Source organism: Felis catus, chromosome B3, assembly GCF_018350175.1.
Source record: "Felis catus isolate Fca126 chromosome B3, F.catus_Fca126_mat1.0, whole genome shotgun sequence".
Taxonomy (NCBI): Eukaryota; Metazoa; Chordata; class Mammalia; order Carnivora; family Felidae; genus Felis; species Felis catus.
The window spans coordinates 4,630,470-4,649,595 of record NC_058373.1 but is presented as its reverse complement, the minus strand read 5'-3'; the positions used below and the strand labels follow the sequence as shown (position 1 = coordinate 4,649,595).

General features: G+C 54.8%; 1 protein-coding gene and 1 long non-coding RNA gene across 6 annotated transcripts in view; one reads left to right on the top strand and one right to left on the bottom strand.

Moving 5' to 3' along the window:
- Positions 1-19,126, top strand: part of SLC28A1 (solute carrier family 28 member 1) — a 54,157-nt gene that overhangs the window by 17,433 nt on the left and 17,598 nt on the right. For 4 of the 5 annotated variants that reach the window (XM_019831826.3, XM_003986785.5, XM_019831824.3 and 1 more), the window contains exons 9-11: positions 1,357-1,434; positions 14,108-14,188; positions 14,869-14,949. In XM_019831826.3, the coding sequence (XP_019687385.2) occupies positions 1,357-1,434; positions 14,108-14,188; positions 14,869-14,949 (240 nt within the window). The remainder of the gene's footprint in view (positions 1-1,356; positions 1,435-14,107; positions 14,189-14,868; positions 14,950-19,126) is intronic. The other variant, XM_019831825.3, reaches the window with a different exon arrangement.
- On the bottom strand, positions 6,000-7,919 carry LOC123385792. Its single transcript, XR_006598808.1, has 2 exons — positions 7,678-7,919; positions 6,000-6,157 (listed from the first exon to the last, which is right to left on the bottom strand). It is a non-coding gene; the product is annotated as an uncharacterized LOC123385792 (long non-coding RNA).

Genomic DNA, 19,126 nt, shown 5'->3' with positions numbered 1-19,126 from the left:
GGAGGGTGGGGCCGTAAGGAGGGGCTTGGGCTCGGGACGGTGGGGGTGCGCTGGGCCCCAGGCCACGTGAGCAGCAGGGGCTGGGCGGTGTGGCCACTCCTTCCCCTAGGCCCTGCAGACAGCTGTCCTTCCAGCGGCTGGTCTGATGCGGAAAAGAATCTCAGCACAGGAGGGTTCTTGGGTACTGAGGGTGCAAGGCATGTGGCCCTCAGCAGTCATGAGTGATGTGGAACACGTGACAGTTAAAAGTGCTAAAAAAAATTACAACTGATTTACTTTGTCGTATGTGTGCGTTTAAAAATAATGTTCAGTTTCTTGAAGTTATGTTTTTTTTTTTAAGTTTTTAATGTTTAACTTTGAGAGAGAGAGACAGACAGACAGACAGACAGAGTGTGATTGGGGAGGGGCAGAGAGAGAGGGAGACACAGAATCTGAAGCCGGCTCTGGGCTCTGAGCCTGACGCACGGCTCGAACTCACGGACCATGAGATCATGACCTGAACTGAGGTCGGTCACTCAACCGACTGAGCCACCCAGGTGCCTCTTGAAGTTGTTTTCTCATTCTGTTGTTTGTTGTAGTAAATACACATACCACAAAACTGATCATTTGTTGGGGTGCCTGGGTGGCGCAGTCGGTTAAGCGTCCGACTTTAGCCAGGTCACGATCTTGCAGTCCGTGAGTTCGAGCCCCGCGTCGGGCTCTGGGCTGATGGCTCGGAGCCTGGAGCCTGTTTCCGATTCTGTGTCTCCCTCTCTCTCTGCCCCTCCCCCGTTCATGCTCTGTCTCTCTCTGTCCCAAAAAATAAATAAACGTTGAAAAAAAAAAACTGATCATTTGCACCTATTTTTTTTAATGTTTATTTATTTTTGAAAGAGAGAGTGTGAGCGGGGACGAGCAAAGAGAGAGAGAGAGAGGGAGACACAGAATCCAAAGCAGGCTCCAGGTTCTGAGCTGTCCACACAGAGCCCGATGCGGGGCTCGAACTCAAGAACCATGAGATCATGACCTGAGCTGAAGTCGGACACCTAACCGACTGAGCCACCCAGGCTCCCCTGAGGGTGCTCCCTTAAAGTGTACAGAAAAGGTGTCTCCCGGGGAGAATGTGCTCAGGGGAGCAAACCCCTGTGAACGTGTGTTCACGAAGTGCACTGCTGGGTGGTGCCCGACCCCCGCAAGGCCCGGGAGGCCCGGTGACCCTCTCTCCCCCACACTGGGCTGCTGGACGGGCTGCTGGATGGGCCCACGGCAGGCGACGTCCCTCCGGCTCACCCGGCCTGGCTTTCTGGCCACTGTTTGTGCCCCTTCCCCTCCTGGCCTCACTCCGGGTTTTTGCATTGTTTTGTCTTTTGCTTTCAGATCTTCCTGAGCTACACGGACGTGGGCTCCAGCTTCGTGTTTGGGGAGGCCATGGTCAAGGGAGTCTTTGCCTTTCAGGTCAGCCCAACTCCTGGCCCGCGAGGGCCTTAGCAGCGGCTGCCCAGTACCTGTGGCCGGGGCACGTCTGGGCAAGCTGTGCGGGCCAGGTCCGGGTCGGGGGAGGGCCGTGCGCTTGAGGTCCACGAAGCTCCGGGCTCGGGGTGCCGAGAGGGGCCCCGACACCGTTCACCCGCCGGCATGTCGTCAGTGTGCTTTGTAACATTTGCCAAGTAAGAGGTATCTGTATTCTTTTCCTTAAAAACGAATCCCCAAACGATAGAATTGCCGTGAGTGAGACAAGAAGAGAGGGCAGGGGCACGGGGACGGCGCCTGCCTTCACCTCAGCCCCAGACGTGCCGCAGGGGCCCCGAGGCCTCTGAGGGACACTTCCCGGGAACTCTTAAGCCCACAGGACCCTCTCAGGCTGCTTCTACATCGAGGCCCTCGAGGGTCACCTCTGCAGGAGGCCGGCCCTTGTCACCCAGCTGTACACTGTGACTCCCTTCTCTGGACTTTTCTGGACCTACAGCCCCTCCCTCCCTCCCTCTTTCCTTCCTTCGGTCCTGCGGACGGTTTATTGCACCCCTGCTGCAGGGGAAACCGACGTAGAGACTCAGAGGCCTTACTGTGTACAGTAGAGCCCCAACCCTGAGTTTAGACGGTGCAGCCCGTGCCAGGTCTGCCGTGGTGTGGCCACGTCACCATTCTGAGTTTGGAAATGCGGACCCACGCACTTCCTTCAGGGACTCCCCTCTGCTGGCCTCACGCCCAAGCTGTCGAAAGACCCTCTCCGGGCTTCAGCTCCACTTCCAGTGCTAGGCGGAGGGGGGTGATTTCCTGCCACCGTTGCCAGGGCACTGCCATGGGAATCCGTGCTGCCTCCTCCAGGGCGCCCTCCCTGCCCGGCCCCCCGCCCCGCCCCCCGGGGCTGCTGTGCAGGGGCCCATGTGTAGCTCCTGGAGGTTTCTGCCTTTCATGCCTCTGACCATTGTTTCCAGAGCCTTCCCACCCCGTGGGGGCTGTTGGGGCCCCCGGAGGCTTCCAGCCTGAGCCACGGGCTCGGCGATGCACTTCTGGGCTGACGTTGGGCCAGGCTGCGAGTCTAGTCATCTCCAGCCCCTCTGTCCCCACCACCAGCTTGTGGTGAGGGTCCGCACAGTGTCTGTTGGTGTCAGCGACCCTCGGGGAAGCGTCCACTTTATCCAAGTGGTTCAAATAATGTCAGTTATGGGAGGAAGGAGCGAGGGGACGGGGTTCCTGTCCTCTCGGGAGTCTTGTGTGTCCTGGGACGAACTTGTCCATCACGTTGCTCTGAGAGCAGTTTTACAGGGGGACGGAGGGGGGGACCTCCAGAGGCCCCCTGACACCATCCTGTAGGGCTGGGGAGGGCTGCTCCCTCCCAGTCCTATTTCCAAGTAGGGGCCTCCCAGGTTTCAGGGAGGAGTTGTGAAGACTGGCTCCGGCATGACGTCTTACGTTCACCAGATAGACAGACAGCAGCCAGCATCTTGTCACCCTGCAGGGACAAGCATACGACACTCTGCAGTCCGACCTCCCCGGGCGGCCAGGTTCAAGTGCAGTTGGCACAAACGAAAGCGTCCGTTTGGGGGGGGGTTGTTTAAACTAGGGACAGTGAGGAGGACTCCCCCAGGGAGGTGGTGTTTGACATGGAACCACGGGACACGCAGGACGGGAGTTTTGGACGCGCAGATAGGCAAGAAGAAGGAGCCCCTGGGATGAGCACCGAGGGGAGAAAGTGCGGGCGTGTCGTCTACAGGGCGAAGCTCCCTTTGCCGGCGGGGGGCACAGGTGGGGGCACGAACGGCTAGCGTGGTGGGGCTGAAGCTTGAAGGGCCCTAAATGCCAGGAGGAGGCACCTGGGTTTGGTCCCCAGGAAACAGAGCTATCAAAGAGTTTTGAGCAGGCAGGGATTTTTTTGGAGATTTGGGATGGTCGTCATGTCAATAGTGGGCAGGAAGAGGGGCGCCTGGGGGGCTCAGTGGGCTGAGCGTACGACTTCGGCTACGGTCACCATCTCTCAGTTCGTGGGTTCGAGCCCCGCGTCGGGCTCTGTGCTGACAGCTCAGAACCTGGAGCTGCTTTGGATTCTGTGTCTCCCTCTCTCTCGGCCGCTTCCCTGCTCACGCTCTCTCTGTCTCTATGTCAAGTACATAAACATTTTAAAGAAAATAGTGGGTAGGAAGGGTTGTAGCCAGGAGGCTTGGAATAGAGGACCTGAGGAGGCTGCCTCATACCCACATGATGACCCGGGGCCACCAGGCTGTCACAGGGCAGGAGAGAGGTCACCGTGGGGAACGGAGGCTGAGGGGACCTGCAGGAGGAGAGGTCTGGGTCTTACTCATCCTGTGTCCCTGAACTGACCCTGAGCCCTACAGAGCCCCGCCCAGTGCCCGGACACCGCTCTCCGAAGTCCCTCTGTGCCTGCTGGGAAGTCCAGGCCCCTGTCCCCAGCTGGGCCACCGTTCCCATGACCGTGGTCCTGAGCGGCTTTCCCGGTGGCCCGAGACCACAGCTGAACTCCTTTTTCTCCAAACCTCCCCGGCAGGGCCCGGACCTTCCCAACCAGAGGGAAGCCAAGAGCTACACACAAGCTTTGCAGCAAGCCCCAGGGCCACCGGAAACCATTTTGTTGCCCTCTAGACCCAAGGTCTCGGGGGAACAGAGAAGAAAAGTGCAGGGAGAAGGAAATCATAATAACGGCCACTAGGTACGCAGCCAGCACGTGTACCTGGCCCTCGCTTCACCCTCACGACCACCCGTGGTGGAAGTGCTATCATTACCCCCTTTTCACAGATGGGGACACTGAGGTTCGGAGCGGTCGTTGCTTGCGAAGTGTCAAAGCTAGGGAGGGCTGGGATCAAGACCGGAACCCAGGACCGAAGCTCTTGCTTATTGGCTTCTGTGCCTTGATATCAGTGGTGACAAAGGGGCCTCAGATGTTTGTTTGCCCCCTGGCTTAGAAGAAAAGAGTATTCTTTGGGACTCTGGTTGCAAGTAACAGAAACCCATTTAAAACTTGCTTTAGGGGCGCCTGGGTGGCGCAGTCGGTTAAGCGTCCGACTTCAGCCAGGTCACGATCTCGCGGTCCGTGAGTTCGAGCCCCGCGTCAGGCTCTGGGCTGATGGCTCAGAGCCTGGAGCCTGTTTCCGATTCTGTGTCTCCCTCTCTCTCTGCCCCTCCCCCGTTCATGCTCTGTCTCTCTCTGTCCCAAAAATAAATAAAAACGTTGAAAAAAAAAATTAAAAAAAAAAAAACTTGCTTTAAAGTGGGGGGGGGGTGACTGGGTGGCTCAGTTGGTTGAGTGTCTATTCTTTTTAAGTTTATTTATTTTTAGAGAGGGAGAGGGAGAGTGCAAGCAAGGGAAGGGCAGAGAGAGGGGGAGAATCCCAAGCAGACTCCATGCTGTCAGCGCAGAGCCCGATGTGGGGCTTGATGTGGGATCATGACCTGAACCAAAATCAAGAGTCGGATGCTTAGCCAACTGAGCCACCCAGACACCCCCTCAGTCAGTGTCTGACTCTTGATCTCGGCTCAGGTCATGATCTCACTGGTATGTGAGTTCTAGCCTCCTCCGCCACCCCCCATCAGGTTCTGTGCTGACAGGAGTCTGCTTGGGATTCTCTCTCTCTCTCTCTCTCTCTCTCTCTCTCTCTCTCTTTCTCTCTCTCTCTCTCTCTCTCTCTCTCTCTCTCCCTCCCTCTCTCTCTCCCCCTCCCTCCCTCCCTTTCTCTCTCTGTGTCCCTCCCTTGTGTGTGCATGTATTCTCTCTCTCTCTCTCTCAAAATAAACTTGAAAAAAATATTGCTTTAAAGGGAGGAGAGAGGGAAGCTGTTTCTTGGCTTACACACTAGAAGGCAAGGTTGAGCTGGTGCAGCTGGACCCCGGGGCCCCAGAGACGCCAGGGCGTCAGCTTCACTCTCGAGCACCCCATCTTCCCCTGGCCCCCAGCAGTAACAGATGCTCAGGCTTACAGCATGGTCCCCCCACCCCCCCACCCCAAGTGAAGGGAACTCTTCTCTGCCAGCCTGAGTTAGAAAATCCCGGAGCAGTCTTCAGATTGGTCAGCCTCGGTCATGTGACCATCCTGGGACCAATCACCGAGGCCGGGGCGTGGGAGCCTGCCATTGGAACGCCTGGGGTCTTGCGTTCCCACCCACAGCCAGGGGGTCAGGTGGCCTGACTGAGTGCGAGCCACCCTCAGAAGGCCATCGTTCCAAGAGGCATTGCCCAGGAGAGTGGTTCTGCTAACCTCCATTATAGCAAACAAGGCAGGCAGCTCCCTGTGATTAGCTACATTTTCAGGGGGCTGTTGTTTTCCAAGCGAGCGTTTGTGGTCTGGTAGAGGAGCAGGGCCCAGGTGACAGCTGGCATACCTCCCCGGGAGAAAAAGTGATGGCACAGATCCTTCCATCCACGGTCCCTCCCAGCCATAACTGGGGCCGCATTTGGGAGTCTCAGCTGTACTTCCTGACCTGGGTGCTTAGCTCCTGACTTAGTCAGTGGTAAGCGACAGAAACACAACTCAAATTTGTCTTAAGCCAACACGGAAATGAAACAGAACCTCCAGAAATCAAGATTAATTTCTGTAACTGAAAAGTCCAGGGTACCGAACATCAGCTGGGATCCACCTGGCCTGTATCCTGGCTCTGTGTTCTGGGTACTGGTGTTAGTCTTAGTCGTGGGTAGGCTCCCTCGAGGGGGTGGCTTACATCCAACCAACCTGAGGAGAGAGAGAGAGAAAGAGAGAGAGAGCCCGATTTCCACTAGCTCTAGCAGGAAACCCTCGAGGGGGCCCTTCTTGGCCTGGCTCGGAGTAGATGCCGTCTCTGAACTGTAACCAGGGAGAATGATTGGCTTTGATCTGCCGAACCTGAAGCCCGTCGGGGGAGAGTGGGGGAGGGGGTGGTTTCCCAAAGGGATGCTGAATCTTTGTCACCAGAAGGAGCGGAAGAAGGGGCACGAGGCAGACCAGACAGCCGCTGTCCGCCGGCGTCCCCGCCCTGCCTGTCCCGCAGACTAGCGCCGAAACGGTCACCTTGCTTGCTGCTCCGCCCGTCTTCCCGCCAGAGTTGGCTGTGTGTCCTCCACCTTCTCTCCCTTTCCAGAAGAATGTGGGCGCACCTGCTGCCCGTCTGTCTCCCCACATCACCCTTTACAACCACGCTTTCATAGACTGTCGGGCTGGAAGGGAGCTGACTGATCTTTGGGTCCCTACGGATGGTCAGGCCACACCCCAGAGAGGAGCAGTGACATGGGCACAGTCACCCAGTGAGTAAGGGCAGAGCCGGGGCTGGAACAGGTTGACTGGACACTGGCGTTTTCGGCCTCATCCTGTAAGTTGAAGTCAGTGACATCCCGTCTCCCTTCCAAATACAGAAAGGAGCCCTAATAACGATAATGTTAAATTTAAAACATATTAAGTGGCTGCTAAAGACTTTGAGTTTGGATATCCCGTCAAGAAAGAAAAAACAAGAGAGGTGGGTTTATCAGTAGGCAGCCCCAGCATTTCCCAGTCACACGCTAACCGTCGTTGGGACCCTGGGAGGCCCTGTCCTCGGGCCAACCTCAGCGTTAGTGCATTAGGCAGTGGCTTCCTTGGCGAAGACAGACCAGATCAGGGAGAACTTACATGCTCCGTGGCCATGGAACTGACTGCCCTCTTCACAAGATTCATTAATCACAAAATTTACTCAGCTTCCCCACTCCCTCCCTGCGTCATGCGCACGTGCACGCACACACACACATGCGCATGCTCACACACATGCACGCTCACATTCACACATGCACACACATGTTTACACGCACATATGCACACACGTGCACGCTCACATACACACGCACACATGCACACTTACACGCACACACATACACATATGCACACAAATGCTCATGCACTCACACTCCCATGCACACGTACTCACAATACACAGTCACATGCACACACACATGCCCACAAACGCTCATGCACACATGCACACTTATGCACACACACTCACTCACATGTACTCACACGTGCACACACATGCACACACGTGCACACAGCCCACTCACACGCACGCACACAACAGCTCGTGCACACACTCACGCTCACACACTCGTGCACACATGCTCACACACATGCACACTCACATGTACACACACACACATAAGCACAGCACTTCCTAAGCTTAGGACGGGTCCTCGAGGTGGGGTGGATTTGCTGGTGCTAAGTCGAGCGGAAGACGCAGGAGCCTTCCTCACCTTCTTTCCCTGGATCATGCGGACCTAGTCCAAGGCCTTTGGTTCATGCTGGCCCCGGGGAAGTCTCCTCTGAGCTCACTCAGATTTTCAGAGTCCAAGCTGCTTCCTGCTGGGCCACGGTCCAGCCCGTCCCTTGTCCAGGAAGTCGAGCCTCTGCCTGGGGCTTCTTGGCTGCCCCCCCTCCCCTGGCCTGGAGTCCAGCGCCATGGACTGGACGCGGCAGCCACCTCTTGGCTGCATCGTCTTGGTTAGTCATTCTGCCTTGGCTCCGCCTTCCTTCTGGTAACATCCCACCCACACAGCCGCCTCCCCCGAGGCTCCTGCATCCTTCCTGGGTCTGGCTGACCCAGTAGCTTGTGTTTACTTGTTCCTTCACCACTGTTCCAGCCTCTGGAACGGGCACCCACATACTGTGCCCAGGAGTGCTGCTCACATGTTCTCCCTGAGGAACATCTGGGTGAAAGACAATGCTTCCATCTCCCAAGGTTTTGGGGTGTCTGCCTGACGCAGCCTCGGCCATCCGCAATGGTCAACAATGACAAGTTTGGCCCCAAAAAATCAAATAAGAAAAGGACGGGGGCGCCTGGGTGGCTCAGTCAGTTAAGCGTCCGACTGTGGCTCAGGTCATGATCCCTTGGTTCGTGGGTTCGAGCCCCACGTTGGGCTCTGTGCTGACAGCTCAGAGCCTGGGGCCTGTTTCGGATTCTGTGTCTCCCTCTCTCTCTGCATTTCCCCCACTCATGCTCTGTCTCTCTCAAAAATAAACGTTAAAAAAAAAAAAGACAAGGAGGGAGAGGTGCCATTGGAGTTAGTAATTAAGGGGTCACTCGTGAGCTCAGTGATCATGATCAGCAGGGAAGGGAGTGGGAAGTATGTGCGTAGGTGAAAGCTGGGGCGGGGTGCTGGAAGGAGGGAGAAGGAAGGAGATGGGACGAGGGGACCAGGAGAGATCTTAGGAGAACCCGGTATCTGCAAAGGTCTCTGAATGACACTTTGACAGCCAGTTGGCCATGACCACGAGGGGCAGAGTGGTGAGGGCCTCTGGGCAAGGGACCAAGGCAGTAGGAAATCAGGAGGCATGTCCGCTTTACGTGGCCTTGGAGGAAGTCCCCTCTGCCTTTCTGTAACGGTGGTGGCATGGGCATCTGTACCATACTGTTTGGATTACTCCGGTTTGCAGTATAGTTTGAAATAAGGGAGTATAATTTGAAATAAGCTGTGATCTCCAGCTTTGTTCTTTCTCAGGACTGCTTTGGCTATTCGGGGTCTTTTGTGGTTCTACACAAGTTTTAGGATGATTTGTTCTAGTTCTGTGAAAAATGCCACTGGTATTTTGGTGGAGACTGCATCGGGTTTGTAGATTGCTTTGGGTAGCATGGACGTTTTAAGAGTATCAATTCTTCCAGGCCATGTGCATGGACTGTCTTTCCATTTATTTGTGTCATCTTTAGTTTCTTTCACCCGCGTCTTATAATTTTCATCGTACAGGTGACCTCCTTGGTTAAGTTTGTTCCTAGGTATTTTATTCTTTTTGATGTAGTTGTAAACGGGATTTTTAAAAATTCCCCTTGCTGATAGCTCATTATTAGTATACAGAAACACAACAGATTTGTGTATGTTAATTTTGTATCTTGCAACTTTACTGATTCATTTGTCAGTTCTAATGGTTGTCTGGTGGAGCCTTTAGGGTTTTTCTATATGTAGTATCATGTCATCTGCAAATAGGGACAGTTTTACTTCTTCCTTTCCAATTTGGATAACTTTGATTTCTTTTTTTCTTTTTTTTTTTTTTAATTTTTTTTTCAACGTTTTTATTTATTTTTTTGGGGACAGAGAGAGACAGAGCATGAATGGGGGAGGGGCAGAGAGAGAGAGGGAGACACAGAATCGGAAACAGGCTCCAGGCTCCGAGCCATCAGCCCAGAGCCCGACGCGGGGCTCTAACTCACGGACCGCGAGATCGTGACCTGGCTGAAGTCGGACGCTTAACCGACTGCGCCACCCAGGCGCCCCATGATTTCTTTTTTTCTTGACTCATTGCTCTGGCTAAGGCTTCCAATACTATGTTGAATAGAAGTGGTAAGAGAGGACATCCTTATCCTGCTCCTGATCTTAGAGGAAAAGCTTTCAGCCTTTCACCACTGAGGATGAGGTTAACTGTGGGTTTGTCATATGTGGCCTTTGTTATGTTGAGGTACATTCCTTCTACATCCACTTGGCTGAGATGATGGGGGGGGTGGGATTTTTATCCTTGGTCTTGTTAACGTGGCGTATTATCATGTTGATGGACTTGTGGATGCTGAACCATCGTTGCTTCTCTAGAATAAATCCCAAATGATGATGGTGTATGATCCTTCTAAAATGTTTATTTTTTTTATTGTTTTAATGGTTTTATTCATTTCCTGAGAGAGAGAGACAGAGCCTGAGCTGGGGGAGGAGCAGAGAGAGGGAGACACAGAATCCAGGCTCTGAGCTGTCAGCCCAACACGGGACTCAAACCCACGAGCCGTGAGATCATGACTTGAGCCAAAGTCAGATGCTTAACTGACTGAGCCATTTATTTTTGAGAGGTGGGGGCCGGGGGGGGGGTTGCAGAGGAGAGGACAGAGGATCTGAAGCGGGCTCTGTGCTGACAGCAGCGAGCCCGATGTGGGGTTCTAACTCATGAATCACAAGATCATGACCTGAGCTGAAGTCACTCAACCGACTGAGCCACCCAGGGGCCCTGATGGTATTTGATTCTTTTAATGCATTGTTGACCGACTTTAGATTCTGTGGTTCGGGATTTTTGTGGGGTTTCGTGGGGTTGGCGACAGGACCCGGTCTGCAGTGCTTAGGGCTTTGGAGCTTGGACTGTGAGGGTTCATTATCAGGAAGTCATCAAAAGCCTGGCTCAGCTTCCTCCAGGAAGAGGAAGCATCAGGGCCGTGTCCTCAGTGGGTCTGGTCCTGTCTTCGAACCCCGTTTCCTGGTAACAAGTTGACATTTGCTCCGAGCATATGATCTAAACTCTAGACCAGTGGTTCTCAGAGTGGCACCTGCATCACCAACAGCTTCTGGAAATGCTCAGGCCCAAATTCTCAGGCCCACCCCCGACCTGCTGAAACTGAAACTCCAGATGTGGGGCTCGAAATTTGCATCTCTCGCCAATTCTCGGGTGATGCTACTGGTCCAGGGACCGCACTTTGAGAACCACTGGCCTCGGCAAACTGGAGGCCTCTTCTTCCTTCGGTTATGGGTGAGCGGTCATACTAGAGGGACCAGCCGGCTCTGGGTTCCACCGTGTGGCGGTGAGGACGTGTGTATGGCTGCTACACGCTCGCTCCCGGAGATGAATGCCTCTCCTGAGACAGAGAAGTGGGGCTTCCAGAATAGGCAACAGGGCAGACGTCCGCAGGCTCATGGCAGGGCCTTGGCAACCTGCTCAGCGGCCGGGCAGCGCTCTGTTTTTGCAGGCGTGTGACCTTGGGCGGGCAGCCAACATCTCACGGTCTCGGTGTCCCCTTTGGTGAAGCAGATTTACAAGTACCTCCGTTGGTTTGAGGATCGACGAATCACCACGGGCTGGGCACTGCACCTGCCGCAGAGTAGGACCGTGTGTGGACACGTAGTAGGACCCGATGGCACTCCCCCCCCCCTCCACCCGACCGCGGCATCGCCCATCTTCAGCTGCCCATCCTGCCTTCCGCCTCCTCGCAGGCTACAGGCCCCACAGTCGTCTCCCAGGCTGGGAGATCGGATGGGTCCCGGGGACCTTATTTAGGATGAAATGTGCCACCTTAGAAAATTGGGAGGCCACCTGTCTTCTCTCCTATTTATCTTCCCTCCCCGGAGAGCCGCCGCCTCATGCAAAACCCAGCTTCCCTTCCACCAAAGACCCGCATCTCACGGGTAGGCAATGTCTCTTGGTGGCTGCCGGAAGAAAGTCCCAATTCTGCAGTCAGGTCCTTCCTGGTTTGAGCCACGGCCGCCGCCCTGCCAGGCTGCCGAGCAGTCCCTCATGATAAATTGGACAAGCAGTCTAGACAGTACGTGACTGTCTCTGTGTCTCCCCGTGAGGGAGGGCGGATGACGTCAGCAGCCTCGTGTTGGGGGTGTGCCCGGCACTGGGCAGTCAGCACGAGTCACGGGACAGGAGGACCTCCAGAGCCTGCGTTCCCTGTCAGGTGACAGCCCCCACCGCGGTGAGGCCCACGGAGGGGAGCTGGTCCACATCCAGCCGCAGCCTCCATCTGGGAAGGGAGGGGGGACACCTTGGGGCCTGTTCTCGTCTCTAGGGGGGCTGCCGGGGGTGGAGCCTCTGTCTTCTTCGGGGGCCATCCCGCACTCCTGATTCATTTTGAGCTAGAGCCTGAATGTGATCACACGAGACTTTCCGTATTAAAAACAAAAACAACTCTCCCTGCACCCTCACCTCTCCCGAGGGCACCTTTCCTTCCGGCACGGCTAAGCTTCTAGAAACAGCTGCCTGCACTCACTATCTCCACCGCGACCCCTGAATTGCTAGGTGCCAACGGTCCGTCGCGCGCCTCACTTTTCTGGAATTCTCTGACACGTCTGGCACGGCTGATCGACCACCCTTCTTGATCAGCCGTCCTCGGTTTCCAACACACGCTTTGCCTGGAGGGCCTCCAACCTCTCTGTTTCTTCTCGGTCCCCTCCCTGCACCCCCTCTTACCCTTCCCCCCTCCCATGCTGACCCCAGGGCCCTGTCTTCTGTCCTCACTGCTCTCCTCACTCAGGGACGTTTCCTCGGTGAATCGCATCTATCCCATGGCCTCAACCTACACTTCCGTGCAGACGCATCCCGATCCATCCCTGGCCCAGACCTTCCCCCCTGAGCTCCTGACCCTTTTATCCAGCCGCCCCCCCCACCCCACCCCGTGGCTGCCCCAGAGGCATCTCACACCCAGCAAGTCCCAAACCCCGCTGCTGAGCTGGCCCAGACCCCCCCTCCGCCCAGGCTCCCCGCCTCGAGAAGAGGCCACCTATCACAGAAAGTTACAGGGGCAGAAGAGAAACGGGAAATACGGAAGGAAGAACCCAACTTTCCGCAGTCCCAGCACACAGAGCAGCTTTTCGGGCACGCCGTCTCCCAGCCTTTCTACGCTTTCGATGTTCTAGTTTCCCCACCTAACATTTCGGCGTAGGGATGCGCCCACCATTACCAATTCTGCGTAACTCATTGTTTTAATGCTTATTTATTTATTCTGAGAGAGAGAGAGTGCCAACAGGAGGGAGGCAGAGAGAGAGAGAGAGGGAGAGAGAGAATCCCAAGCAAGCTCCACGCTGTCAGCGCATAGCCAGACGTGGGGCTCGATCTCACGAACCACGAGATCATGACCCAAGCCGAAATGAAGAGTCAGTCACTCAGCTGACTGAGCCACCCAGGCGCCCTTCTGCATAACCTATTTTAGAACTGTTTGGAACAGAGAACACATCCCAACAGCACAAAAGGGGGAGGCGGTAAAAAGTAAGTCTCCCTCCCACACGGACAGTCACCTAGTTCCCGCCCCAAGGCCACTGCCTCCCTTGCGTACCCTTTTAGTGACACTCCGTGCCCACACAGGCCCACGCACAATGCCATCCCCACGCTCCCCTGCACACCGGATAGCACAGCACACACCTGGTCACGCCTTCCCTCTTCTCGCTCGGAAATCACTCCATAACTGCCCACGGAGAGCCCCTCAGTCTCGTTTCCAGACTTTCCGTGTGCTGCTGCGTGGTCATCCCATGGTCCTGAAACCCGTCCTCCACCGAGAGACATCTGAGCGGTTGTAGGCCTCGCTGAGATAAATCAGACCGCAGGGCAGAGGCGCCGGGGTGGGGGCCGGGGCCCTGGCGAGGAGGGAAGGACTGCGAGGGAAGTTTCGAAGGAAGAGTTGACGAGGCCTGGAGTTGGCAGAGAGAGGTGGTGACAGCGTGAGGGACCGGCTGCCGGGCCCACGTGGGTCTGGCTCTGAGCTCGTCGGTCCTGAGTGGAAGTGCTGTGCCGGAGAGACGACGAGCCTGTCGCTCGGGCCCAAAGCACCGGAGGGGTCCTCGTGGGCCAGGGACTGCGCTCGTGAAGGGGGTGCACGCTGTGCAAGGTGCTAGGCCCTGAGCCAGCTCCTCTAACCCTCGCGAGAACCTGAGAAACAGGCATTTGTCCCCCCCTTACAGACGAGGAGGTAATAAAAGGGGTGAACTCGAGTCCTTCTCCTCCATGGCACAGGCCTCGTCTTTGGGGGGAGGGGGCCGGGGGGATGTTCCGAGCGGAGCAGGGAGGACAGAAAGTGCCTCCAAGGAGGCCCCGTATGTGACCTCAGGCAGTGAATTCAGAGCTTCCTCCTGGACCCTGTCAGGTCCCTGAGCGGCACGGCCCTGGACGAAGTGGGTTGTCTGGGGTCTACCTGCCTCTAACCCTGGGGCCTGTGCTCTTGCCTGGCAGGTTCTGCCCATCGTTATCTTCTTCAGCTGTGTCATGTCGGTTCTCTACTATGTGGGCCTCATGCAGTGGGTGATCCAGAAGGTGAGTTCCCAATGCCACGGCCGGGCTCTCCCACGGCTGCCTACTCACTGGGCTCACGCTCTCCCAGAATGCCTTGCTTCCAAACCCAACCCCGAAATCCCCCCAACTCCCCTTCTCTGAGGGCCGGGACCTTCCCAGAATCCTGCTCCGAGAGTCTACACCCTCCCAGAATCCCCTGCTCCCAGGGTCTACACCCTCTCTAATACAATGTTTTCCAGAGCCTTTTTCCCAAAACTCCAGCTCCACGGCAGGTTAACACATGTCACCGGGTACAGGGATCCTGTGGTCAAATACTTTTGCGAAGCTGGACCGGACGAACGTAAATAAGTTTCGTACAGGGCTTCTCAGAGCCTTTACTAAGCTGATACGTATTTGGTATCCTCCACGATGTGTGTGTCCAGCAATTCTCAGATATATTCGTCCAGGGACTCTTTTTGTGTGGAGACAGCTTTTTAAAGGCACTGCTGTGATAATCGGAGCTACCCGCGGGTGGATGGGTGGCCTCGGGAAGAGGAGAGCCCCCATCAGTGGAGGTGTGGAAGGAGAAATGTAGGTGAGGGGTTGCTCTCCTGGGCTGGGAGTTGGGAGGAAGACTTATCCGGTATTTCCACCCCACCCCTGACTCTCTCCAACTCTGGGGTTTGCCGACGTCTGCCCACAAAGAGCACTCTGCCTCCTAGATCAGCTGGCTGATGCAGGCCACCATGGGCACCATGGCCACTGAGACCCTGAGTGTGGCTGGAAACATCTTTGTGAGCCAGGTAGGTCCTGCAGCGCCCTGCCCCCACGCTCACCAGCAGCATCTCCAAGGAGGGCGGGTGTCCTGGGGCCCCGTGGCTCCTATTCAGTCAGAAAAAGAGACGCTCGGCACTTGTCCCACGGTCACCAAAGGCCGCTGTCCCAGAGACGCTCCCTTCGGGGACGCGGTCTTTGCCTGGGTCGTGCCAGGGAGGGTGGCCTCTCTCGGGCCCCTTCTACCTCCCGAGGCCTCGGGGTCTCTATCAGCTTAGAGACTCACAAAATCTACAGATGGTCCACCTCTCTCCCTTCACGTAGAAACAGGCTTGAGGGTGGGAATAGCTTGCCAGGACCCCGCAGCATAAATCAGGACTTAGAATCCAAGTTTCTTTTTTCCTGGTCAGGGTTCCTTACACGACATCATCTTATCTCCCGCCCCACCCCTGCGACCGCCACCCACCTCCCTATATCTGAAATGTATTTTCCAAAGTAAACGTGATTCTAAGGCACCCATCGGTCCTGAGCTCCTTCCAGAAGGCCCGGCACTCCTGGGTTCCCGAGCCCGTTCCAAGGTCGTAGCCCATCGGACCAACACTGGAGTCACCAAAAGACATGCTTGCCGCGGTTTGCCACGTTTCACTGGACAGCTTAGGAAACTGGGGAATATTTGCATCTTTTTGGTTATAGTATCAGTGTGTTGGTTTCAAAGGTGTTTTTTTTTTTTTAATTTTTTTTTCAACGTTTATTTTTGGGACAGAGAGAGACAGAGCATGAACGGGGGAGGGGCAGAGAGAGAGGGAGACACAGAATCGGAAACAGGCTCCAGGCTCTGAGCCATCAGCCCAGAGCCCGACGCGGGGTTCGAACTCACTGACCGCGAGATCGTGACCTGGCTGAAGTCGGATGCTTAACCGATTGCGCCACCCAGGCGCCCCTTTATAGCCTTTTTAAAAAAATTTTTTTATAATGTTTTATTTATTTATTAAAAAAAATTTTTTTTTCAACGTTTATTTATTTTTGGGACAGAGAGAGACAGAGCATGAACGGGGGAGGGGCAGAGAGAGAGGGAGACACAGAATCGGAAACAGGCTCCAGGCTCTGAGCCATCAGCCCAGAGCCCGACACGGGGCTCGAACTCACGGACCACGAGATCGTGACCTGGCTGAAGTCGGACGCTTAACCGACTGCGCCACCCAGGCGCCCCAAAGGTGTTTTTTTTTTAAAGCCAATTAAGACAATGTGCTCTCCGATAAATTGTCTCAAATCCCTTAAGATGTTTAAGATGAGACCAGAGAGAAAGGAATGCTGAAATACAAAAGCATTTATTTAAACGAAATGTGGCAAATGTGCTCCATGGTTTTTTGCTGAGAAAGTACAAATTTGGGTGAATGGAGCCCTGAGCTGCCTAAGGTGAACTGACTTTGAGCAGGCTGATGGGCACATTGACCGAGACCCCTGGCTCTTTGCCTCGTTTTCCCCAAGGGGATAATCTTTGAGGATTATCGACATCATTTCAGCCTCCACGTTGGCAGCCTGGGCCCCCTTCTGGGGGGCGTCACACCAGCCCTGTTGCTTAAATGTTTTATGTGTCACCCAGACCCCGTGCTGCAGTCCCGACCTCGCCCCAAACTCCAGTCTGACCCATCCAGCTGCCGCCTTGACCTTTCACTCGGGTGCCTAAGGGGCATCTCAAACCCATCACACCAAGCCCAAGCAGGCAGAACCCTGGCGCCCTCCCGCTTGCTTCTGATTCTTCCCTTTCTCAGGAAATGGTACCATCGTCTTCCATGAAGTGTTCAGACAAAACTCAGGAACCTTCCTTCCTTCCTTCCTTCCTTCCTCCTTCCTTCCTTCCTTCCTCCTTCCTTCCTTCCTCCTTCCTTCCTTCCTTCCTCCTTCCTTCCTTCCTCCTTCCTTCCTTCCTTCCTCCTTCCTTCCTTCCTCCTTCCTTCCTTCCTTCCTCCTTCCTTCCTTCCTCCTTCCTTCCTTCCTTCCTCCTTCCTTCCTTCCTTCCTCCTTCCTTCCTTCCTTCCTTCCTTCCTTCCTCCTTCCTTCCTTCCTCCTTCCTTCCTTCCTTCCTTCCTTCCTCCTTCCTTCCTTCCTCCTTCCTTCCTTCTTCCTTCCTTCCTTCCTTCCTTCCTTCCTTCCTTCCTTCCTTCCTTCTTCCTTCCTTCCTTCCTTCCTTCCTTCCTCCTTCCTTCCTTCCTCCCTCCCTCCCTCCCTCCCTCCCTCCTTCTTCCTTCCTTCCTTCCTCCTTCCTTCCTTCCTCCTTCCTTCCTTCTTCCTTCCTTCCTTCCTTCCTTCCTCCTTCCTTCCTTCTTCCTTCCTTCCTTCCTTCCTTCCTTCCTTCCTTCCTTCCTCCTTCCTTCCTTCCTTCCTTCCTCCTTCCTTCCTTCCTCCTTCCTTCCTTCCTTCCTCCTTCCTTCCTTCCTCCTTCCTTCCTTCCTTCCTCCTTCCTTCCTTCCTTCCTTCCTTCCTTCCTTCCTTCCTTCCTTCTTCCTTCCTTCCTTCCTTCCTCCTTCCTTCCTTCCTTCCTTCCTTCCTTCCTTCTTCCTTCCTTCCTTCCTTCCTTCCTTCCTTCCTTCTTCCTTCCTTCCTTCCTTCCTTCCTTCCTTCCTTCCTTCCTTCCTCCTTCCTTCCTTCCTTCCTTCCTTCCTCCTTCCTTCCTTCCTCCTTCCTTCCTTCCTTCCTCCTTCCTTCCTTCCTCCTTCCTTCCTTCCTTCCTCCTTCCTTCCTTCCTTCCTTCCTTCCTTCCTTCCTTCCTCCTTCCTTCCTTCCTCCTTCCTTCCTTCCTTCCTTCCTTCCTTCCTTCCTTCCTTCCTCCTTCCTTCCTTCCTCCTTCCTTCCTTCCTTCCTTCCTCCTTCCTTCCTTCCTCCTTCCTTCCTTCCTTCCTCCTTCCTTCCTTCCTCCTTCCTTCCTTCTTCCTTCCTTCCTTCCTTCTTCCTTCCTTCCTTCCTTCCTTCCTTCCTTCCTTCTTCCTTCCTTCCTCCTTCCTTCCTTCCTTCCTTCTTCCTTCCTTCCTTCCTTCCTTCCTTCTTCCTTCCTTCCTTCCTTCTTCCTTCCTTCTTCCTTCCTTCCTTCCTTCTTCCTTCCTTCCTTCCTTCTTCCTTCCTTCCTTCCTTCTTCCTTCCTTCCTTCCTTCCTTCCTTCCTTCCTTCCTTCCTTCCTCCTTCCTTCCTTCCTCCTTCCTTCCTTCTTCCTTCCTTCCTTCCTTCCTTCCTCCTTCCTTCCTTCTTCCTTCCTTCCTTCCTTCCTTCCTTCCTTCCTTCCTCCTTCCTTCCTTCCTTCCTTCCTCCTTCCTTCCTTCCTTCCTTCCTTCCTTCCTTCCTTCCTTCCTCCTTCCTTCCTTCCTTCCTCCTTCCTTCCTTCCTTCCTTCCTTCCTTCCTTCCTTCCTTCCTTCTTCCTTCCTTCCTTCCTTCCTCCTTCCTTCCTTCCTTCCTTCCTTCCTTCCTTCTTCCTTCCTTCCTTCCTTCCTTCCTTCCTTCCTTCTTCCTTCCTTCCTTCCTTCCTTCCTTCCTTCCTTCCTTCCTTCCTCCTTCCTTCCTTCCTTCCTTCCTTCCTCCTTCCTTCCTTCCTCCTTCCTTCCTTCCTTCCTCCTTCCTTCCTTCCTCCTTCCTTCCTTCCTTCCTCCTTCCTTCCTTCCTTCCTTCCTTCCTTCCTTCCTTCCTCCTTCCTTCCTTCCTCCTTCCTTCCTTCCTTCCTTCCTTCCTCCTTCCTTCCTTCCTCCTTCCTTCCTTCCTTCCTTCCTTCCTTCCTTCCTTCCTTCCTCCTTCCTTCCTTCCTCCTTCCTTCCTTCCTTCCTCCTTCCTTCCTTCCTCCTTCCTTCCTTCTTCCTTCCTTCCTTCCTTCTTCCTTCCTTCCTTCCTTCCTTCCTTCCTTCCTTCTTCCTTCCTTCCTCCTTCCTTCCTTCCTTCCTTCTTCCTTCCTTCCTTCCTTCCTTCCTTCTTCCTTCCTTCCTTCCTTCTTCCTTCCTTCTTCCTTCCTTCCTTCCTTCTTCCTTCCTTCCTTCCTTCTTCCTTCCTTCCTTCCTTCTTCCTTCCTTCCTTCCTTCCTTCCTTCCTTCCTTCCTTCCTTCCTCCTTCCTTCCTTCCTCCTTCCTTCCTTCTTCCTTCCTTCCTTCCTTCCTTCTTCCTTCCTTCCTTCCTTCTTCCTTCCTTCCTTCCTTCCTTCCTTCCTTCCTTCCTTCCTTCCTTCTTCC